The sequence below is a fragment of the Gracilinanus agilis genome, chromosome 4 (assembly GCF_016433145.1).
Source record: "Gracilinanus agilis isolate LMUSP501 chromosome 4, AgileGrace, whole genome shotgun sequence".
Classification (NCBI taxonomy): domain Eukaryota; kingdom Metazoa; phylum Chordata; class Mammalia; order Didelphimorphia; family Didelphidae; genus Gracilinanus; species Gracilinanus agilis.
The window spans coordinates 410,599,495-410,624,879 of NC_058133.1; the positions used below are offsets into that span (position 1 = coordinate 410,599,495).

The following is a 25,385-nucleotide window of genomic DNA, read 5'->3' on the forward strand; positions in this document are numbered from 1 at the left end:
TATATATATATATATTTACTTTGTTTTGATGGCTGGTGAAAAATCCATAGTTTCAATTACAACCATGGCAGGCTCATTTGCCACTGGGTCAATATTTGCTTTCTAAATGAAGCATTTTATTTTTGCTAATGGGGACACTGTATACAAAAGCATTGAAAAATGAGGGCAAAATGTTCAGTAAATGAACCACGTTATTATAGCAGCATTCAGTAGTGAACACAAATGTTTTTGCTTTCACAGAATTGGCATTTTTATTAAATGAATGCAGTCAATGATGCACACCTGGGGCAGGTCTGAAAGGAGGTACATGTATTTTTACAAATATATTACCATTGTTACCACTGAAGATTGTGGCCTCTTCTCTCACACCTTTGCTTCTAAAGCGTTCATCATTGCTCTTGTTCAGTTGTCTCAGTAGCGTCCAACTCTTTATGACTCCATTTGGGATTTTCTTGGCAGAGATACTGCAGTGGTTTGCCATTTCCTTCTCCAGGTCATTTTATAGTAGAGGAAACTGAGTCCCACAGGGTTAAATGACTTGCTCAGGGTCATACTAGTGAGTATTTGAGGCCAGATTTGAACTCAAAGATGAGTATTCCTTACTCCAGGCCCCATATGCCATCCACTAAGCCACCAGCTGTCTTAAGCATTAATAATAACTCTAGGCTTTCTGACACCATAATGCATTATTTTCAGAAAGGCCAGAGGAGTGAAGGAAAATTAGCCCCCCATTCCATAGCTTCTTTTATAAATTTGATGTATTCCTAAAATGTACCCTGAGGTGTTTTGGCTTTAAAAGGTCACTCTATGGCAGATATGAATAACATGGAAATAGGTCTTGAACAATATAACCCAGTGGAATTGCTTGTCAGCCCCAGGAGGGGGGAGGAAAGAGAGGTGGGGGAAATCATTAATCATGTAACCAAGGGAAAATATTCTAAATAATTTTTAAAAGATACATAAAATAAATTAAATTAAATTAAATGTAACCTGAGTGAACCTGTGGTCTCAAAATAGAAAAGTTTTACTAGGCATTACCCTCAACTGAGAAAGTACTTAGTCCAGACTAATGACACATCTAAAACCAATTTTGTATTAATCCAACCTCAGTGTGCAGGTAGTGTTAAAAATGCTGTCCGCATTGCAAACATTTATTTTTCAAAATTATAGAACTTTTCCCCCAATCCCTCCTTTTTTATTTTTATTTTTTAGCCTGGCTCTCCCTAACCTAACTTCAACACAATTTTGACCTGCTTCTTTACTTTTGGGGGTCAATTTATCCTCCTCAGGCAATTTGATGGCCCTCTTCTCTCAAGGACTAATCATATGGGTGCCAGACTTAGTGTGGACACCCAACTGACCTACATCACTGTAACTCAGAACTCCTGAGTTCCAGTAATCCACCAGCCTTAGCCTCCCTACTAGCAGGGATTACAGGTATGTATCTCCACAGACAGCCCTTTCCCCAGATTGTACCAAAGACTTCTCTAAATCTCAAGACAAGAAAGAACACGTGTTGTGTACACTTCAAAGTCAGAATGTACAATGTGAAAAAATATAGCCGGTTCTGAACTCAGCATTGAAACTTTGAGCAAGTTAGATCCAAGTTTTTGGGATAGAACTCACTCAATATTTGGTAAAAATTGCTGAGACAGTTGGAAAATAGTTTGGCAGAAACTAGGTATAGAGCAGTGGTTCCCAAACTTTTTTGGCCTACCACCCCCTTTCCAGAAAAAATATTACTTAGCACCCCTGGAAATTATTTTTTTTTTTAAATTTTAATAGCAATGAATAGGAAAGATAAATGCACCTGTGGCCATCACCATTCCCCTGGATCTCTGCAGCACCCACCAGGGGGCGGTGGTGCCCACTTTGGGAATCACTGGTATAGACCAATATCTTACACCATTCCCTAACATAAGACCAAAATGGATATATGACCTAAACATAACAGAAGATATCATAAGCAAATGAAAAGAACAGGGAACATATTATCTTTCAAAATGATGGATAGGAAAGGAACTTGTGAATAAATGAGAGATAAAGAGCAATATGAAGTGTAAAATGGATAATTTTGATTATATTAAAGTTTTGCACAAATAAAACGAATGTAGTTGAGATTAGAAGGAAAGCAGAAAACTGGGGTAAATATTTTATAGACAGTTTCTCAGATAAGAGGTCTCATATCTAAAACGTATAGAGAACATTGTCAAATTTATAAGAATAAGAGCCATCCCCATATTGATAAATGATCAAAAGATATGAACAGATAGTTTTGGGATAAAAAAAGCAAAGCCATATAGAGGTATGAGAAAAAATGCTCTAAATCACTACTGATCAGAGAAATGCAAATCAAAACATTTCTAAGAGACCATTTCATGCCTACCAGATTGACTAAAATGATAAAAGAGCAAAATGACAAATGTTGGATGGGATGTGGGAAAATGGGGAGAGTAGTGTACTATTGATGGAACTGCAACTGATCTAACAGTTCTGGAAAGCAATTTGGAATTAAACTCAGGGATTTATAAAACTATGTATACCCTTAGACCAAGAAATACCACTGTTGGGTCTCTTTTGCAAGGAGATCATGGGGAGAGGAAAAGAACCTACATGTTCCAAAATATTTATAACAGCTCTCTTTGTGGTGGCAAAGAACTGGAAATCAAGGGGATGGCCATCAATTAGGGAATGGCTGAGCAAGTTGTGGTATAAAGTTATGATGGAATACTAACTATTGTGCCATATGAAATGATGAACAGGTTAGTTTTTTAAAACTTGGAAAGATCTTTATGAAATTATAAAGAACAAAAAGAGTAGAATCAAGAGAACATTATATCCAGCTACAGAATTCATGTTTAAAGAATAACTTCTCAATGCCCATTTCCAGAGAAAGAACTGATAAATAGAAACATGAAAGGCATAATATGTGTATACATTTTTTTTTGTAGCTTCTATGTTTCAGAAAGGGGAGGAAGAGATAACTAGGAATCTTAATGTAACCAGCAAACAAATTAATTTATAAAAAATAAATAAAAAGAAACTTTGACCCTGATCCCCACTCCACCAATCACTCACTGTAGGACATTGGAGAAATCACTTAACCTTGGTGGACCTCAGTATCCCCATTTATAAAATGGAGAAATTGGATTAGGTTCTCTTCCAGTTCCAAATTCTGTGATCTTAACTGCTTTGTCCATCTCTATTGTAAAGATCAAATTAGAAAATATATGTGATCATGTGTGCAATTTTAAACATATATATGGATGTGATTATATATTGATTCCTCTGTGTGTGTGTGTGTGTGTGTGAGAGAGAGAGAGAGAGAGAGAGAGAGAGAGAGAGAGAGAGAGAGAGAGAGAGAGAGAGAGAGAGAGAGAGAAAGTACCTCCCAGAGAGGTTTCCTCAACTGATTGAATCTGGAACTTTCTCTGTAATTTACAACCCTAAAGATTTATCTAGGGGTACCATGAAGTTAATTGATTTGCCCAGGATCAAACAACCAAATCTGTGAAGAAAGTGAGATTCAAACCCAGACCTTCTTGAATCCAATGCCAGGATTATATCCACTATTACTATTATTCTATTTAAAGACAAAAGGGAATATTTTTAAAATGCAATAAAAAGATAACTTTTATGAATTCCCAGCCATGTAGGTAAGAGACTACTACCTCTCTGTGTACTCTTATTTATGGAGTCCTGTTTCCACTGGAAGTACAAGGCCACAAGAATAACTGAAATTTTTTGTACCTCCATGGGGGGGGGGAATGAACAAATAATCACTGTAATATACTGATAATAATAATTGTGTGGGGATGTGAAGTGAACAAAAGCATGTATTTCCATGTAGCTCCTACTCTAGGCATTCAGAGAGTATACAGCATGTCTCAAAAGTCTTAGTGCCATTTTAAGCATTAATAACTATTAATATTAGTTCCCCCACCCCATGCTGTAGCTCTACCAGAAAAAAGAATTTTAGCAATAAATATTTCCTAAGAATTAAATTTAAGTTATATTATTAAAGCTTAAAAGTGCACAAAAGCTTTTGGAATACCCTATATAGACACTAGTGGGTGCCACAAAATCCCAGTTGTTGGGGGTAGAGTATCTCCTACTAAAAAGTCTAGTTTTTATGCTACTTTTAGAAGTTTTCTTTTAGAAAAACATATTCCAAAGTGAAATCTTTTGCCCTTCTAAGACTGTGTCTACATTGCACAGATATCTGAGGAAGAGTAATTTTACTTTTTTTTGAATCCACCTTAATGTTTCCATGGGATCAGTGGAAGCTTGGAATTCTCTAGTGGGCACATTTACATAAAAATCCAAGGAAGGGGGCAGTTAGGTGGCTCAGTGGATAGAGAGCCAGGCCTGGAGAAGAAGGTCCTGGGTTCAAATCTGGCCTCAAACATTTCCTCACTGTGTGACCCTGGGCAAGTCAATCCCAGTTGCCTAATCTTACTGATCTTTTACCTTAAAATGAATACTTGGTATGGATTCTAAGACAGACTGGAAGAGGGGATTTTTGTTTGTTTTTGTTTTGTTTTGTTTTGTTTTTTTAAGCCAAAGAAGACATTCTACTTCCTGTGAAAACTCCAGGAAAGTCATAAGCAAGTGACTGGGTCTCCCAGACATTCTGCCCTCTCTTTAAGCTATTCATACCCAGAAAGCCCTCATCATTAAATAGTACAGTGGGAAATTTATACTCAAGGTGAATTCCAAGATGGCCTCCAAGTATCAGTTCAGAAATGTGCACTGTAAGTCTCTCTATGGGGCAAAAACCATGAGTAGTTTATACTCATGACCCTTCAGGGAAGTGTTTAGTTAATATACATGTCACAGATAAATAATATCATTTAAAAAATGAAGACTCAATTTAACCACTGATTCTCTTTCACAATTATTAGCTGACCATCCCACCCGGTGCTGTACAAAGCAAATTCATCAGATGTAGCCCCTCCCCATTAAGGCAGCCTGTCAACACCTGTTGCTCAGAACAATTTGGGCAAACCTACTTTTGAGACTGCCTTCATGGTCTATGGTGTAGTCTTTGAACTCTTTCTAATGGCAGCAGATCTGGAGATTTGCCATATTAGATCAAATAGAAATCTGGAGATTGAAGTTTCAAATCTGATGTCTCTGACGTTTACTGGGTGATCATGGGTAACTTCTCAATTTCTGCATCTATTAAATGAGAATGATAATATCTGTCCTGCTTCCCTCATAGGGCTGTTTTGAGAAAATTTCTTTGCAAACCTTTAAAGGCTATAAAAATGTGATTAGTGGAAAATTACATTTGCCTTTTATAGCTCAATTTGAACCTCAGCAGGGTTTGCCATTTAAAATAGCATCGTGGACATGTTTTTTTTTTAAAAAGAAAATTATATTACTAGAAATCTGTTCCATGCCATTGTTGGAAGAGTAAGTAGTATCACTAAGAAAGATTTTCCATGGTACCTGGGCCATAGATCACATGAATGGGGCATAATAGAAGCCTCAATACTGATGCCTAGTGACTGCTCAGAAGGAGGGAAGCCTCTTTGATTTTAAGAGTTTTAGTTCTTAAAGAAAATAGCTTTCTTAGGGGCAGCTAGTTGGCTCAGGGAATTGAGAACCAGGTTTAGAGACAGGAGTAGCTGTGTGACCTTAGACAAGTCACTTAACCCCTATTGCCTAACCTTTACCACTCTTCTGCATTAGAACCAATACACAGTATTGATTCGAAGATGGAAGGTAAGGTTTTTTAAAAAAGAAAGAAAATAGCTTTATTACATAGCCTAGTGTTCATCTATATACAAAAGAGAATCAGACATGGGTCATTTTTTAAAAAGCTTTATGCTACAAAAGTATACGTTATTTTTTACTATCTTCTCCACCACCGAGACTGAAACAATGTCACCTTTGTCTCCCAATATAAAAAAGATACAAGTTCTTACTAGAGCTAATTGCAGTCATTCCTTATTTCTTCCTATAATTTAAAAGAAGCTCCATAGAATTATAGATTTACAGTCAGAAGGACTCTCAGAGGCCATCTAATCCATTTTTTTCCTTTAAAACCCTTAACTTCTGTCTTGGAATCATAACTGTGCATTGGTTCCAAGGCAGAAGAGTAGTAAGGGCTAGGCAATGGGGGGTTAAGTGACTTGCCCAGAGTCACAAAGCTATGAAGTGTCTGAGGCCAAATTTGAACCCAGGACCTCTGGTCTCTAGACTTGTCTCTCAGTCCACTGAACCACCCAGCTGCCCCTTTGGCTATCTTTTATTTTTATATCACCATAATGCCTTCCAGTGTCCATTTGCCCTCCCAGAGAGCTATCTCATGGAATGAGTTTTATATATATATATACGTATATATATATATATTATATATGTATCCATTTATGTATGTGTGTAGTTATGTATGTATCTATCTATCTTCCTTAGTATCAATTCTAAGGCAAAGGAGTTGCAAGGGCTAGGCATTTGGGGTTAAATGACTTGTCCAAGGTCAAACAGCTAATCTGAAGTCTGATTTGAACCCATGACCTCTTGTCTCCAGGCCTGGCTCTCAATCCAATGAGCCACCTAGCTTCCCTTCCAACTTTACTATTTTATAGATCAGGAAACTGAGGCCCAGTGAGGATAAATGACTTTACCAGAGACACCCAGATAGTAAAGATCAGAGGTAGGATGTCAACACAGATCCTCTTGAATGACGGTACTCTTTCCACTCAACCACACTGGGTTTGAGTTTCTTTATTTCTTGGGTTTTTCTTTAAATAGCTCACTTCCACTTACAAATAGTGCTTCCTTCCCACTCTCCATTGCACTACTCTCCTGCCATGTTCCAGCTCCATGAAAAGTAAGTTTAGCAATAAGTGAATTTGCTAAAAAATGCTTGTCTTGTGAATTGGACAGAATAATCTCCACCCTAAAGTCCTAATACCTTCCTTTAGAACCATTTATGGAATTCAGACCAGAGTTGGATCCTGCCTCAAACAACCAAACTGGTAACTTACTCAGGTCAATGTTATGTTTGGAGGGAAACACTGGGGTTTTCCTAAAATCTGGAGTACATACCAATGGACTGACTCACCTGTTACATTGACAGCAGCAGAAGGCATACACGAACAAGCTTGTGATGCAGTGTTGTTTTGGGTTTTCTTTTCTTTTTTTTTAAAGAATTCTTTTCAAGGATGACTCACTGATTTTTAGTCCACCAGAACCATCAGGTCTTTTTCACATGTAACTATTGCCTAAATATCCCTAATCCTATACTTGTAGTGTTGATTTTTCTTTTTAAACTCACCTGCAGAATCTGGCCTCAGATACTTCCTAGCTATGTGACCCTGAGCAAGTCACTTAACCTCCATTGCTTAGCCCTTAACACTCTTCTTCTTTGGAACTAATACACCACTTTGATTCTAAGATAGAAGGTAAGGGTTTTTAAAAAACTGCAGAATATTACATTTATCCCTATTTCGTTTATCTCATTAGTTTGTACTTATTGCTCTAATCTTTTGTGATATGGAGAGATCCCAATTCTGTCATTCAATTTCTTAGCTATGCCTCCCAGCTTTTGTGTCTGCAAAAAGTTCAATATGGAGGCTATCTAAAGGGCTACTTCCCACCCGTAGAAAAGCACTGGAGAAACCAGCTGCTAAGATGTAGGGAGCCTGGATGGGTAGAAGGAATGACGGTGTTGGTAAAATAAAGATCTTTTGACATGCTGAGCACACAAGTTCATCTCCTTGCCTTTCGATGGAAAAATCAGAGACTGTATGTGGATTTATGAAAGCTCCATGGGTAATATTATCTTTTTCAATCTTATTTGGCATTTAAATAGAACCTGTGATTTCATCAGTATTAAGATCCTCTCATTGTGAAAGAGCTCCATGACAGTAGAGGTCAACATGTTCTACGGTACTTCTCACCTATGGCCATTTTGTTTTTGTTGTCCGGTCATTTCAGTCATGTCTGGTTCTTTGTAACCCCATTTGAGATTGTGGTTTGCCATTTCCTTCTAAAGCTTATTTTACAAATGTGGAAACTGAGATAGGCAGGGTTATGTGGCTTTCCCAGAAGATAACAGCTATCAAATATCTGAGGCCATTTTTCTCTGGTTTATTTTACAAAGGAGGAAACTGAGGCAAACAAATGCAAGCGACTTGCCCAAGGACACACAAATCAAGTCAGCATCTGAGGGCAGATTTGCACTCAGGTCTTCCTGACATTCCTGGCATTCTATCTGCTGAGCCACCTGGCTGCCCATTTTCACTTTATAAAATACATTGCTAATGAGAAGTGATGTAAGTAATAGGATTTTCTGGAGCCCTGGAAATCTACTGTATTTTTTGATGTTAGAAAATGATGCCCCTTTTTCTGAATAAGAACTAAAGTATTGAAATTTTGGGCAACATCAGTGAAATTAGTCATTAGATCCTACAAAATGATTGCTCTATAGCAGGGGTCGGCAACCTTTTTGGCTGTGAGAGCCATAATCCCCACATTTTTTAAAATGTAATTTTGTGAGAGCCGTACAGTGCTCACAGTGCGCGCTCCTGTAACAGCACCTGAAAAAAAAATTGACTTTATGGCTCCTGCAGAAAGAGCCATATCTGGCCCTCAAAAGAGCCAGATATGGCTTGAGAGCCATACTTTGCCGACCCCTGCTTTATAGAAAGCAGAAATTTTTTTTTTTTAAATCAGCAATGGTTTCATAGAAATGTTTAGATTCCCTGCCCATTCAAACAGCATTCTGTTTAATTAGTGGATAGAGGGATAGCCCAGAAGTCAGGAGGGCTTGTGTTTAAATCCTATCAGTAACACATACTTTCTTCTCAATGATGTTGGCAACTTTCCAAGACTGGAAGTTGCAGGGATATTGCTGACTTACTCTGGTAGAGCAATTTGCTCACCTTTCCTTTTCCCAGAACTAATGATTCACTTTCCTTTTTCTCTCTCACCATACATACCTTTATCGCTTGTCTTTTCTCCTTTTCCTTTTGGATTCCTTCCTATTTTTTCACCACCAGTAGCAATTGATTTTTATCTCTGATAAACTGGAATGATTTCATAGAAAATCATGGCTAGTAAGAAAAATTGATAGCATTTATCTATACTTAAATCTTTACAAAGCACTTAGTATGCTATTTTATTCCCATTTTACAGGTGAGGAAATTGAGGCTGAGAGACTAACTTGGTAAACATTTAGTAAACCTTTACCAGGCACTGTGCTAAATGCTATCTTGCCTGGGGTCACTAGCCTAACAAGTGTTAAGAGGCAGAATGCAAATTCAGGTCATCCTGACTCCAATTTTAGAACACTAACCTGTAGAGCAGAGGACTGAAAAAAAGTTAATCATACAATGAGTAAAAGGGAATTTTGCTACTTGGAAATACTTGGGACCTAGAAGGATTGCCTCTGTTGTTTGAGAAATACAGAGACAGAGAGACTAGGGGGTGAGGAGAAGAAAAAGGAAAAGGAGACAGTAGAGGCAGGGGGAAAAAGAGGAAGGGAGAGGAAGAGAAGAGAGGGAGAGACAGGAAAAGATAGGGGGAAGGAGAGGGGAGAGGGAGAGAGAGAGAATCAATAGCATAAAAAAGTAAAACAGCCTTGAAAAGAGGTTGCAATTTATACTATTTAATAATAGTTTGTTACTGAGCTGAAAGTTTGTTATTATAAGTAAGTCTGATAATTCAGGTGCAGGGAAATTACACAGATATGACAAGATATTTAAATAGATGAAATTGAAAGGACTTTTTGATTATGTGTGGGTTGGGTTTGATGGCCTCCATGGTCCCTACCAACCTTGAAGATCTGGGATTCTTTGGTTCCTACTTAAAATCCTGGCATATTCAAAAAGCAGAATGCACATTTGTATTTAAGGTCTAAATTTTATGGAGGAAGCAAAGAATCCCAGATCTTCAAGGTTGGTAGGGACCATGGAGGCCATTAAACCCAACCCATACATAATCAAAGAGTCCTTTCAATTCCGTCTATTAAAAATCAGTGCATAAAAGACCCAGTCAATTAGAATTTGTATAGAAGAAACTATGTGGCACAGTGAATAAAGGACTAGATTTTGAGGCAGGAAGACCTGAGTTCAATTCCTAAGTTACTGAATGGAGGTGTACCAGTCAGCTGATATCCTGGGCCCCCATGTCCTTGTAAGTGTGAAATGCATAGAAACAACCCAGCCGTAGGCTAGTCGCTTAATTTTATTCAGCCTCAGTTTCCTCATCCTTAAAATGAAGATAACATCTATCTCATGGTGTTGCTGTGAGAAGCAAATGAGATAACTTAAGTAAAGTACTTTGCCAGGCTTAAACAGTTATAGAAATATTAGCTATTCTTATACTGAATTTTGGAAGCAGACTTCACAGACACAAATGGAAGCCCAGAGACCTGTCATTATAGATATTTCAGTTCTGGTTTCTGGTTTCATTATTCCCCTCCTCCCTTCCCATTTCCCATGATTGCTTTGTGTAATTCAGGTGGCCATGTGTAGCGCCATAATTCTAGAGTGATTTTAAGGAGCCTCAGAAGCCTGCTAGGCCAGTTCCCTTTCACAGAGGCGAAGGAAGTCCAAGAGGCATAGTGATATGCTTAAAGTCATTTAGTCAGGAAGCTTCAGAGGTGGGAATGTGCACAGGTCCCTCCAAAACCTCTATACTTTCTCCTATTTTTATTATCTCTCCAGCAAGAATAGATGTTACTTGTATTATAAAGGCAGGATGTGAAGAATGGAACTTGAGACAAATATTCCCATTAGAACATTTTTTAATCTACTGCTAACTCACTCTGTGACCTGGACAAGTGATTTGTCCTTTATGGATATCATAGTCTTCATTTTGAAGTGGAAGATGGGGCAGCTAGATGGCACACAAAGACTGGAGATGGGAGGTCTTAGGTGCATATCTGGCTTCAGATACTTACTAGCTATATGACCCTAAACAAGTCACTTAACCTTATTCTCCTTGAAGCCTTTCTGTCTTAAAGCTATTACTAAGACAGAAAGTAAGGGTTGTTTTGCTATGTATTTTTAAGGGAGTTGTTAAACTGATCTCTAATCTGAAGTGAGATCTAAGGTGCTATAATTCTGAGTTCCAGATTTCCTTTTTTAAAAGCTAGATTGGGAAAGGGAAATCTCTCTGGTGCACAGGCCTCCCTCTACAGTGGTATTTTTGTTAGATTTGTAAGCCCCTTGAGGGCAGGGACTATCTTTTGCCTCTTTTTGAATTCCTAGCACTTATCGCCTAGTACACAGCAGATGCTTAATAAATGTTTATTGATTGATTAATTAAAGGGAGTAGGGATAACAGTAATGCATTCCCCAGGTTCCATCACTATTTCCCTGTTGAGTTGTCCCCCTCCATCCATGTCCTGGGCCTTTGCATCCACCTAGTGGAAAACACAGAAACCACAAAACTATTCTTAAAAGGGAAGCCTGTTTCATTATAAATTAACATTGCAAAGGTTAAAACAATTAAATTGAGTCAGATTCACTGCATTCTTAGAAATCCTTGGGCCTGAATTCTGCTATGGCACATGAGGAAATCATTCAACTATACCTTAAGGGAGAGGAGTTGCTATCTAGTGAGTGGTTCAGATAAGACTGCAAAGTTCTGAGTTTTGTTTCTCTCTCTCTCCTTATTTAACTTTAAGCAAATCACAGGAACATGTGCTCGTGACCTTATTTTAAAAATGCAGTGCAATGCAGATCTATAATGTATTGGGATAATTATAAACTCTTGAATTGATTTTTTTAAACAAAAATACTGGAATCTATGCTTCCCAATGAATGGCAACCTTCAGAATGATTGCATTGGAAATCTAGGTGCTTATACCAGTCCTGCTGATATTGTTTAAATTAATCAGTTCTAAAAAGAAGAGCATCAAGGACTAGGTAAATGGGATTAAGTGATTTGCCTGAGGTCACACAGATAATATATTTCTGAGATTTGAACTCAGGTCTTCCTGAACTAGATTTGAACCCAGGTCTTCCTGCCCAGCACTCTATCTGCTGGTCCACCTATCTGTTTGGGAGTACCATGGCTGATGCAATCTTACTGGATAATGAATTCTATGATGATGAAATTCCTATTATGAAATCCAGTCCAAAGGAGTACATCTAGTTGGGAAATGAAGATCCCTCCTTAAAATTGTTTATTTCTGTCCTTAAGACCAAAGTCAAGTATGAAGCATTGAAGCACACAATCTCAGAATTGGGATGGACCCCAGAAACTATTCAATTCCTTCCATACTTAAACAGAAATACCTTCTTTAGTTTCTCTGACAAACGGCCATCTAATCTCCCCTTGAAGACTCAGGAAACTATCTCTTCAGGAACCTATTCCACTTTTCATTAGCACTCACTGTTCAGAAAGTTTTCCTTCTATCAAACCTAAACCTACTTCTCCATAACTTCACTCGCTGCTCCTAAATCAGTTCTCTGGAAGCAAACATACTAAATCTAATAATACCCCAATTCACATCTCAGCATTTCAATAAAGACAGCTATCATATGGAAACGTTTGTTTTTTTCTTTTCATGGGCAACCATCTTCCATCTCTTCAAATGACTTTTGTAGAGCATGGTTATAGCCCTTAGCTTATCTAGGTTACCCTCCTCTGGATATTCTTCAGTTTGCCAATATGGAGCCCAAAGTGGAGGAAGGAATAAAGGAAGAATGTAGGACTCAACAAGTTCAAACATAAATTTACCTTCCATTGACTTTGTTGCAAAACGTTTCTTATATCTGTCACTGCCACCAATTCCTTTCATCAATAGACAAGCATAGATCAATATTAATGTGAATGGAGTAGTATGACTGTGTTGTACATTATATTTTGAAGTATGTTAATAAGTTAATTTATCAATTTTGAAGTTCTCCCCAATGACGCCAATCATCACCCATCCGTACCTTCACATCTTGTACATCTCTGGTCAGCATCTTCTAAGTCAACCACCAACGGTCCAACTAATGTGCCAAAGGTCTTGCTTTCTTTCTCCTAAAATCATGAAGATACCAGGAAAACAGTCTGGCTCTTCTGTTATCTCTCACCACAATCTGCCTACCTTCCCTTCTTTTCCTATAAGTCCTTGATGACATCTATAAGTCCCATCCTTTAGAGCCCCTCATTGGTTATATGTTTCAACATGTTCACAACCACCATGCACTACTACATTGCTGTTTCTATAATGTTCATTTTTTAAAAAATTCTTTAGGGATTATCTGTAATACTCTATTTCTCACTGTGAAACAGAAGCACCAGTTGAATATTGTTCTTTAAAAGATGGTCTTTTCTTTCATGCATAGGACCTTCAAAGTACTTTTTTGGCCACAATTATAGTTATTTATAATAAAATAGCACATTTTTTTGTCTTATTTGACCATTAAGATCACCTAAAATAAATGTATTTCAAGAATTTCAGAACTGCTGAGTTAATATATTTATTGAGAAACATGTTTTTAGTTGGAAAACTACTGAATGTCATATGGTATGGTTAAAAAGTAAAATGTAGAATGCCTAGTATGCAGGATATGTCCAAGCAGCTAATGTCAATCTCAACCATGGGACCAATGTCAATGTTTTCTAGTTCATGTTGAGAACAGATCTTTCCCTCCTAAGAGCTTTAGCTCTTAGCTACTTATTTTAGTTATCATTGATAACGTAGAATTCCAGATTCCTTTATGTATATTAAGTTGATTGATGAGTTTGGGCAATACATACATACACACATATCTATATCTATATACATATATATACATATGTCTGTGTAAGTATGCATGTATAATGTGTATATATATGTATATATATACACACAGGCATATCTCAGAGATATTGCAGATTTAGTTCTAGACCACTTCATTAAAAGGAGTCACATTAATCTATGGTTTTCTAGTGCATATAAAAGTTATGTTTACCCTATACTACAGCATATTAAGTTTACAACAGTATTATATCTTAAAAAATAATGTACATTCCTTAATTCATCGATTGCTAAAAATACTATTGCCTGAGCTTTTCAGCAAGTTATATTATTTTGGGGATTGAAGGGTCTTAACTCAGTGTTGATGGCTGCTGACTGAACAAGATGGTGAAAATTGGGGATGGCTGTGGCAGTTTCTTAAAATAAGATAACAATGGAGTTTGCCCATCAATTAACTCTTCCTTTTACTTAAATATTTAGAGGCTATTGTAGGTTATTAATTGGCCTGATTTTAATATTGTTTTATCTTAAGAAATAAGGCATCCCAAAGAGAGGGAGAAAGATGGAGAATAGCCAGTCAGTGGAGCAGTCAGAACACACACAGTGTTTATCGATTAAATTCGCTGTCTCATATGGGCGCTATTTGTGGTACCCCAAAATAATTAAAATAGTAATGTCAAAGATCATTGATCACAGATCACAATAAGAGATATAATAATAATGAAAAAGTCTGAAATATTGCAAGAATATAACAATAATGGAAAAGTTTGAAATGTGATTAAAGGACACAATGCAAGCTCATACTGTTGGGAAAGTGGTGCCAATAGATCTCTGCTCAACACAAGGTTGCCATAAATCTTCAATTTGTAAAAACACATCTGTAAAGCACAATAAAATGAAGTATGCCCATGTATATATATATATGTATATCTATGCATAAATACATATTTGTGCATAGATATACATAAAGCTGTATTTATATATACCTATATATATATACTAAATATAGATTGGATGCTGATGAGCTTCTGGTTTCTTTCTTTTTCAGAACATAGGAAACTTGGAAACATGACTGTGACAGTAAAAAAGACCGTCCCTTCTCCTGAAGCCATTCAAATTCTCTACCAACGTATGAGATATGAGTATGAATTCTACTACTTTGTCAAAGAGCAATTCCACTTGCTCAAGCGCAAATTTGGACTCAAGTCTCATGTCAGCAAGCCCCCTCTGAGGCCACAGTTCTTTATTCCTACTCCACTGGAAACTGAGGAACCAATAGATGATGAGGAGCAAGATGATGAAAAATGGTTGGAGGACATCTACAAGAGGTGATGCAAGCACCATGCTGACCTCTGATGGACTCATACTTCTTTCTTGAGAGCGTTTTTGTTTGTTTCAAAAAGAATCCTTAAGGGACTAAATTAATGCACAGTTGCATTAAAAAGAACAAAACATTCCCACATGATGGGGTGAATGGGAGATACCCGGTTTTGCGGGTTTTATTTGTTTAATTTTATTGTGTGTCTTTCTCGGCTCCCTAGGATCCTTTCTAAGTCCCCTTAGATGGCTCCATCTCAAAACATCTCATCATAAAATAGCTTTCACTAGTGTGTTTGGGAAGGACATTCTACCTTCTAATAGCCTACCATATACAAAATAACTCATGCTGAATATTAATTGCCTCCATGGTAATAGAAGAGTCTAGGTCTGTCTCAACAGAAACATAAGCCAGTTTTCACAAAGAAAATCCAGGGGAATTTAAGGATCATAAAATAATGCAGGTCACAAAGGAAACAGAATAGCCAGCTTAGGTCACAATAGCATATAAATAAGAAGCAGTTCCCAGAGTGAATTGGGCCCATCAGTACAGATGAACTTTTGCCTCGGAAGCCTCAAGAATTTTAATTGGTAAATGGAGTTCAATTGTTTCATCAGTACCCTTGTTCTTAGGAGTGAGCACAGGAGAACAACAGTATGTGAGCATAAATCTCTATGGGCTCTGCATGCTCTACACAGAACCATTTTGTGTTTTGCACTACTTTGAAAGTTCAAAATATATGCCAAGCTCCACTGAGATAGCTAATTCATAAGAATATTATCCATGAGTGATGGTCACCTGGGTGAGAAAAAGAATCTCTGGGGAGTCCCCAAGTAGAAAACTTTAGTAATGAGGGCAATCTCAGATCACCACCTTAGACACAACACTTCCGACCTCCTGAAGAAGTCCTGCCACTAAGCTCAAAGTCTAGTCACAATGACCATCTCTAATTCAGCAAGCTTCAGAGTAAAGATGAGGCTTCTTTAAAAGGCACGAAGGGTTAAAAAAAATCCCATAAGATTTACTTTTGAACCAATTTAACATCATAGGATTATATAGACCCCTTTGACAGTCTGGTGAAGCCTATGGACCTCTTTGCAAAGTATTAATTTTAAATGCATAAAATAAAATACATAACAAACCAATTATATTGAAGTACAGCTAGCAAAGTATTTTTTAAGTCCATAGACCGCAGCTCAAGAACCCTCAATCTTATACAAATTTTTCATTGTACAGATAAGAAAACTAAAGCCCAAAGATTGGCCCAAGATTACACAGAATTCAAACCCAGAACCTCTACACCAAATCCAGCATGCTTTCCATTACACTCTTAATATTAATTATGGGTGGTGGTGGTTTTTTTTAAGAAATTCCTTAGCTTCTGTCTTAGAATTAAAACTTTCCATTCCAAGGCAGAAGAGCAATAAGAACTAGGCAATTGGAGATGAGTGACTTGCCCAGAGTCACACAACTAAGAAGTATCTGAGGCCAGATTTGAACCTAGCATCTCCTGTCTCTAGACCTGACTCTATCCACTGAGCTACCTATTATAATTTTGCTTCTATTTCTTCAGTGAGCAATTACTTTCAGAGACAGGGGTGATGGACTCAGTGTGCACAACAACAGGACCACAATTCTACTCCTGGCAAAAGAAAGCAGCCTTGTTTTATCAATAACCTTGCAATACCAGCTTCACCAGCTGAAGGCTGCCATGACAAGAAAGCATGCTTTCTATGGTACTGATGGAGACCCCAATGTTAAAATTCCAGCCTCCACTATTTTGATTCCTGATATTACAGAATTTGAGATGCATTCATTTGGATTAAAATGCAAACACCCCTAGAACAGGTTAAATACTAGTGACGATTACTTGACAACCATCTGAAAATAAGGAAAAAGGAGGGCATGCAGGTCAACTTTGCCAGCTTCACCATGGGACCTACAAACTAGCCTGAAGGTGGCAGCAACAGCATATCAGTGGGGTCCAGTTGACACTAAATCAAACTCTGGCCTTTCTACAAACCACATCTTTTGAACTTCTTCAAATATATATAAATTGTTCAGAGTTTTTCCCCCTCCACTTAAATTGGACAGTAGTCAAGACCTAAAGCAAGTCATCTGACAATAGGCAAGTCCTCCCCAAAGCTACTTTATCATGAGATGTATTAAGAAGTCTCCACTCCTGCAAGAAATCAGCCTGGCCTTCGACCAGCCTGACTGTGTGAGCGGTACTTGGCATCCATTCAGGCATGCTTCTCCATCCTCAGAGGAGTGTAGTTCAGAAGAGCTATAGTGTTCAAGAAAGATAATCATTTAGAAGAAATGCTCTTAAAAAAAGAAATGTCCTTCATGCTCATTCGAGGGATTTATGCACTACCATTAAGGTACTCTAACAAGAAGTGACACTGGCTAATATCCAGTGTCAAGACACGAAATGAGAATCTGCTGCCTTGTGGACTTTAAGTGGTTTCTATGAAATTACATGTAAAGAATAATGATTAGTTTACACACTGTGGAACCTTATAATCAAATAAGAAAAACCGTATCCTCACCTTTAAAATGAGCAAAGGTGATCTAAATCATGCCATCAGCAGAGCAGTTCTTCGTTTTCATTTGGTCCCTTTGTGCCACCTCCTTGAATCGGCTTCTATTAATTCAAAGGCATTTCTATCTTGACCACTTTATAACAAAAAAACAAAAACTGCTGACTGATTTAGTTGCTGGGCCTTAATGTTATTTTTACCTAACAAACAGCCTCTAAGTTATGCCTCTCTCTCTCTCCCTCAAAGGCAAGGTACTCCGTAAATTTATTTGGCACTTAAGGAAAAGTCTCTCTGGCTCTGGGCCCACACACGGTTTGTACATCGTGAAATATATTGTACATTTTACATAGTTTAATTTAAAAGAAAATACATGTTAAGCTGGTTAATCTTTGACTGCCTTATTTATTATAACTTTTCAGCACATTCCAAGGTTTTAGTTACTCAGGAAGGAGTTAATTAAAATGATTTTATTTTAGTCTGCTGGATGTTTTTTAAAAAGCAAAAGTCACTATTATGAGCCTTTAGCCTACTTTGTGTTGAGTACCGTGTAAGTGCTTGTAAATCTTTTTTTTTTTTTTAGAAGAAGAAAAAAAAGTTTGGTGTTTGACATTAATGAAAATAAGAAAATATATAAGGAACCAAAACATTAGCTTAGCTGAAATGAAAGCAATCTGTGTTTGGGATGAAATGTTCTTTAACTTATTCAGTACCCACATTAAGGGTAAAGGAATATACATAAGTTGGCTTTTTTTTTCTAGTCTGTTGATAGCTGAAAATAAAAACCTTGCAGTTCCACACATATACAGCCCTTTGGCTTCCTTGGTTGGCCAGGCTTTCCTTCTCCTAATGTGATATTGAAATGAGACCCTACTTTGTCTGTACATTTTCACATAGGCACCAAAAGTGCTGATTGAAAAATTAATCCTTTGAGCAGGTCATCTGGTTGTTTTCATCTAAACAGTATCCAACAATTGGCTTAATTGCTATTTCCACTGAATCAGCGGTCATTCCAGCGTCCGGGAACCTCAGCCTGAATCACAATATTTTATGTTCATTAGGTGAATCACTTCTAAGCCTATGTATATAAGCAAAAATGGGGGGAAAGGCAGGGCATTTGAAGCCCCAAACTGACCACCTCAAACTCTTTCCTTTAAAGCAGTGATTCCCAAAGTGGGCGCTACCACCCCCTGGTGGATGCTGCAGCAATCCAGGAGAGCAGTGATGGCCACACTTATTTTTGTATTACATTCTATTCTGAGTTCAATAAATAGTTTCATAATTTCCAGAGGGCCGTAGTAATATTTTTTTTCTGGAAAGGGGGCCATAGGCCAAAAAAGTTTGGGAACCACTGCTTTAAAGGAACAAAACATTAGGAGTTTGTCCCGTCCCGAGCTGAACAGCAATGACAGCAGAAATGCAATGACTGGAGAGTTTTATCTCTAGATTTTTCATAGAAAAGAACTATCATCAGAACTTTCATAAAAAATAAAATAGCTTAGATTCATATACTTCCTAGGCACCCTAGACAATGACCGTTCAGTGTTGTGCTCTTTGAACAATTGTAGTGTCTGCTTCCTTCCAGGGAAACAATCTGCCATACATTGACACTAACTGGAAGAATAAGTTATTGTTCATCATAGAATTCTTTGTACTGAGAGAAAATAAATGAGTTGAGCCTCCAATGATGAGTATTAAGTAGTGGCCTTTCCTTGCTGTTGAAGGCTGTTCTGTAGCCCAGGACAATGATGTAAAGACCACAGAGAACTTTCAACGGACTCTTCAAAGAAATGCAGCAAACCAATCATCAGTAACTGCAGTGAAAGAAACTCGAGATACTTGAAATGAGGGCTATGTGGGGAATTTCAGTTTGTTCTGTGGACACTGTGCTAGATACTGGGGATATAAAGACAATATTAAAACATGCCTTGCCCTTTAGGAGTTCATATTCTAACGGGGGAGACTGTGTACAAATATAGGAACAGGAACTGGACTTTTGATTGCATTGTATAGGAAACTTCAAGATGGGGAATTTCCCTCTCTGAATGTAGATCAACACCTTTTCTTCAATTCAGAGTCTTGGAGTTGCCTTTAATAGTGAGGATAAGTAATTATCCCAAAGTATGTGTCAGAGGCAGGCCTTGAACTCAGGTCTCTCTGGCTTTTAGACTTGTTCTTTATCCACTGTGTGTGTGTTTTGAGATAGAAATGGACAAAGAGAGAAAAGCAGAGGTAGAAAGGTAAGAGAGAGAGAGAGAGACAGAGAGAGACAGAGAGAGAGAGAGAGAGAGAAAGACAGAGAAAGACAGAGAGACAGAGACAGAGACAGAGAGAGAGACAGAGAGAGACAGAGTTAAACTTGAAGACAACCCTTGCAGCTGGAGAAAATCAAAAATGGTTTCATAAAACTTGAGCTAAGTCTTGAAGAAAATTTAGAAATCCAAGATGAAGAGGTAAGGGTAAGGAGAGAGAACATTCTGATAGTGAGAGACAGCCAATGCAAAGTCATGGAATCAAGAGATGGATTGTCAGGTTTAATGAAAACCAAGTAGGACAGTATTGCAGAACCAGAGAGTAAATAGAAGAAAACAATGTCATGAAGCAGGAAAAGGTAGGATGGGGCCAAGTTGTGAAGATCTCCAACCACCATACACAGTTTATTTGCTCCTACAGAGAATAGGGAGCTAATGGAGTTTACTGGTAAGGCTTTTTTTTGCAGGGAGGGGAGAGTCCTTGGGGATGGATAGTTCTAGTTTTGCTGTACTGTGTGGGAAGTGGCAACATGAAGAAATTAAGATTTGAAAATTTGTGACCACACAGAAGGAAGGGGCGGGGAGGGAAAGTATATGGATTGATTTTATAAAACCACCTTCTTTTTCTGATACTTGGAGAGAAACAAGTTGAGAAGCATTTCATATATGGCCTTCCAAAGAGCCACCTACTGGGGACTAAAATAAACATTAGAAAGCAATGAGAAGAAGCCCACCAAAAATACTTTCGGAGTAAAATAGTCACTGGGGTCTGACACAGATTAAAATAGAAAACTAATAAAGTAGAAGAATTAAACACTATAGAAAGGAAAGCAAACACACAGTGACAGCATCACAGATTTAAGACCTTGGCAGTCTCATAGAGAAGGAAACACACAGTCCCTTCTTTTGCAGATGAGGAAACTGAGGGCCAGCAGAACCAAATGACTTGCCTATAATTACAAAAATATAAAATACATAACCAGCTATAATGCTCCACTAATGAATCCCTGACTTCAACCAATCAATTAATTAGAACTTATTAAGCACCTATCACGTGTCAGTCACTGTATAACATGGTGGAGATTCAAAGATAAAAGGAAAACTCTGCCTTCAATAGCTTGCATTCTACTGGTGAGGTGGGGGACGTGGATATATAATGTTCATATGGTGATATATCCTACATTTATTTATCTGTGAACATTTATACATCTGTGTATATGTATGTGTGTTGTTCAGTCATTTTCATTAATGTCTGGCTTTGTGACCCCATTTGAGGTTCTCTTGGCAAAGATATTGGAATGGATTGCCGTTTTATTCTCTGGATCATTTTACAGATGAGGAAACTGAGGCTAACTCTTTCTGTCTCTGTCTCTCTCCCTCATTCCCCCCTCTCCCTTTCTCTTTTTCTGTCTCTCTTTTTTTCTCTCTCTCCATATATGTATTTTTATCTTTCTATGCATCTATCCAACTCTCTATCATTGTAAGAGAATCCAAGTATTGTTTTATAGCCTTTTTTAACATGAGGTCATATATATCTCCCCCTCAGGATTCTAGGATACTCCTTGCGGAGTTGGGGATAACTTTTCTCTAATGCTATCAGCTCTAGCCTCTATTCCAATATATTGCCCTATCAGAAATGAATGTACCAGTTCCAATTAACCAATTTAATCAATTACCTTCTATAAAGAGACATTTCCCGAAAAGATATGTCAAGGACAGAAATATTAACATCCCCTGCCTCCTCCGCCTCATTACACCTTGGTCCCTGAGGACATTAGGCTCAAGTTTCACACTTTCTACATAGAATTCACTCAAACAAGTTTACTTCCAAACATGACATGGATAATGAATAGGTGAGTCTGCATCTTGCTGTTGCCTAGACTAGACTGGGTAGATCACAAAGGACCTTGTCCCTCATTAACTTACTTCTGAAAAATTCCCAGCATAAGTTTTAGCTCTTTGCTTTCCTGTCCTTTGAACCTTATAAGGTCATAGCCACCCCTCGTCTCTATCGCTTAAAAAAAGGAAAAATCAATGCAAAGAGGAAAAGAAAGGAAACCCAAATTCATGGACCATATGTTAACCTTGAAGGAGAAAGAACTTAAAGCCTCTTTTATAGCATTAGAAGACTGAAGTCAGTTCTAGATTGTCCATGTATTCCTCATCTCTGGGAGCAGGGCTCATTTTTTACACATCACCATGCCTCCCTGGAAGCGGATTCTCCAGCCTTTTCCATGTAGGGAATACATCAGCCCTTTCCAGTTACGTACAAAATGTTCAGTAATAAATCAGAGTACTAGCAAATGGAGGAATCAGAAAAGGACCCTTGAGGGAGATTAAGCTAAGCCATAAAAGGTACTATAGTTTCTGATAGGTGGAGATGACAAGGTCTCCATGCATTCCAGAAATATGAAAAAGGAATGGTGATAGAAGGTGGAATGCCATGTATAAGTAACAGCAACTAGGCTTGTCTAGCTAAAGCTGGAATAGAGTGAGGGAGGAAGAATAACATAAGCTATCCAGAAAGATAGGCTGGAGACAAATTGAGGTTTTTAAATGGCAAAAAGCAACATTTACCATATCTTAAAGGCAATAGGGAGCCACCAAAGGTTCTTGAGCAAAGGAATGAAATAACAAGGATAATTTTTTCCATGTATACTCGGTTACAACTTTGAGATGCTATTGTAGAGCCAGATATAGTCCTTCAGGAATGAGGGTTCCAGATTGGAAATATGTAGGTCATGTTTAAGCGTTTCTAACAAAACAGAACCCCATGGAACCTTGCTTAAATTTGTTCCTGGGGTCCATGGGACTTCTTTTAAAGCAACAAAGGCCCAAATTGATTCATTCAAAAGCTTTTGCTATACAGAGAAGAGTGATAAAAATGTTCCTATGTATTTGTCAATGGAATTTTATGCTGGCATATATTCACATCTCGATATGTGATTTTTTTTTAAGGAATGCTACAGTCATGAATAACCATGTCAAAGTCATTTTTAAGCTAAATCCAAAATTGTGATATTCATCTAATTTTAAACTTGCAAAGTAAAATTAAAATATAATCCTTCAGAGGAGATGAGAGATAACTATAGACCTGTTTTTTGTTTTGTTTTGTTTTTTAAAGCATGAACTAGGGATAACTAGGTGGCTCAATGGACAACTGGGCTTGAAGATGGGCGATCCTGGGTTCCAACCTGATCTCAGACAATTTCCTAACTATGTGACCCTGAGCAAGTTGGCTAGGCCTTAGCATTCTTCTGCCTTAGAACCAATACTTAGTGTTGATTCTAAGACAGAAGGCAAGGGTTAAAAATTTTTTTTTAATAAAAATTTAAAAAGCATGAACTAGACGGTGCCAGGATATAAGGCATGTCTTGAGCTCCTCCTAGGCTTGTGTCACTTAGGAATTCCTCTCTATATGTAGCAGTCTCGGCTAGTCATGGGGTTTGTTCTTGACTCCTAAAGACCACCCAGTACAACAGTAGATCATGGTAGGGCAACTAGGTGGCACAGTGGCTAGATTGTAGGGCCTAAAGACAGAAAGATTCTTCTTCCTGAATTCAAATCTGGCCTCAGACACTTGCTAGCTGTATAACCCTGGCAAAGTCACTTTAACTCTGTTTACCTCAATTTCCTCATCTGTACAATGAACTGGAGAAGGAAATGGAAAAATAATATTTGCCAAAAAAAACTAAAATGGGGTCATGAAGAGTGAGACATGACTGAAAACAACTAAACAAGAAAAAATGTAATATTATCTCTATTTTATTGCATTTTATTTCATTAAATACTTCCCTGTTACATTTTAACCTAGTTGGGACTAAAATTGGGAATGTTGTGGGCCACAACAACAACAAAAGGTACTAAGGCAAGAACCCTTGACATGGCTTGCCCATCATGTAATAATAACTGGCCGCTTGTGTCTTGTGGGTTCAAAGTTATAAACAAAGGGATTCCCTTAGAATACAAAGATAAATATACACACACACACACATACACAAACACATACCATATGATGGGAAAAATATGGCCTAGATTTTTATTTTCTAAATCTTGGTGCTTAAATTGGACACTGTGAAATCTAGGGAAGAAATTGTTTGGTCTTTCACCATGCCCTGTATTCTTTGGGCAGGCATTAAGCAATCTCTCCCACATTTTTCTGCCAAAACATCCCAAACCTGACCTGGAACATGCGTCTTATTCTAATCATGAGTCTCCCCTAAGCAGAGACAGCCGAGAGGACGGGTTGTGCCAGACAGAACACTGGTTGGGTGATGCAACTAAATAGAGAGTAGGATAAAACCAGGAAGCAATGTGGTTGACAGATTACAGCAAAGAGCTGAGAAGCAGAAAAGTCCTTGAGTTCAAATCCCAGCTGATTTGTTTCATTGTGAGCTTCAGTAAGTCACTTGACCTCCTTATGCCTAAAGTCAACCCAGCTGGAAAGCATTAGAAAAAAAAAAAAAAAGGGACTTCGTTGAAAACTGAGTACTCCATCTGAGGTGAACCATATTTTCCCCCCAACATATTTAAGAGCTACGAGTCTTTTTAGCTGAAGGAACTTTAATAAAGCATTGGGGTTTTTTCCCCACGAAATGGCAGCCTCGGCTGGTAAAGGGGCATAGAATTACTTATAATTTCTAGGTCTTCTTGGTGCCTTTACTCCCTCATGTCTGTGGATGTTGCTGCCCAGCACCCTGGTGAGTCCCTGTCATGGAAAAGATGACTTCTGAAGTATAGATAGAATCAATGGGGAAATGCACATTCTAATGAACTTGTGTATCAGAGAAAATCCAGCAAAGACCCATCCTCAAGGATTCTCCAAATAGAAACTCTTAGTTTTGATTCTGGAGTTCCGTTTCCTATGTCATTGATTATCCAAACAATAACTGAAATCGGTGGATTTCTATTTTTTTCACTAAACTCTTATCATTAGTTTCTATGACTCCAATCAATGGGAACCATCTCCAATTAACAGGCTTCCCTATGTATCTTCTTCCTATGATTTCTCTAAAATACCCTACGTCCCTGTGAGCCTGTTAATGATGACAATAATTCTCCCTAGCCAAACGAATTAGCAATGGCTATGGGAGAATAAAACTCCAGGGGCAGTTAGGTACTTCAGTGGATAGCATGCCAGGCCTGGAGATGGGAGGTCCTGGCTTAAAATTTGGCCTCAGATACTTTCTAGTTGTGTCACCCTGGGCAAGTCACTTAACCCCTGCCTAGTCCTTACCACTCTTCTGCCTTGGAATTGATAGTGCCAGTTCTAATACAGAAGGTAAGAGGTTTTTGTTTTGTTTTCTTTTTAACCTTCTACAGAAATGGAAACATACTTTTTTGAAGCTCATTATTCTTTCCCCTTTCCCTTCTTTACTTTCTCTTCTCTGTCCCACAATATCATGGGGGAAAGAAATCTACCTATAACTTTGTGATCTGGGTTCTTTTCAATATGGCTATTGTTTCTAAACCCAGTAAGATGTAAGCTCCTTGAGGGTAGGGACTGTTCAATTTTGTCTTTGTATCCCCAGAGCCTAGAATCATTACCTATTAATTTTCCTATTGCCTGGGCCCCTTCCCTT

The 25,385-nt window shown here is 37.9% G+C and overlaps 1 protein-coding gene across 1 annotated transcript in view; it reads left to right on the top strand.

Moving 5' to 3' along the window:
• UST (uronyl 2-sulfotransferase) overlaps positions 1–15,172 on the top strand; it is a 402,158-nt gene extending 386,986 nt beyond the window's left edge. The window contains exon 8 of the mRNA XM_044671645.1: positions 14,742–15,172. Within this exon, the coding sequence (XP_044527580.1) occupies positions 14,742–15,025 (284 nt within the window). The 3' untranslated portion in view covers positions 15,026–15,172. The remainder of the gene's footprint in view (positions 1–14,741) is intronic.
• The last annotated feature ends 10,213 nt before the right edge of the window (positions 15,173–25,385 follow it).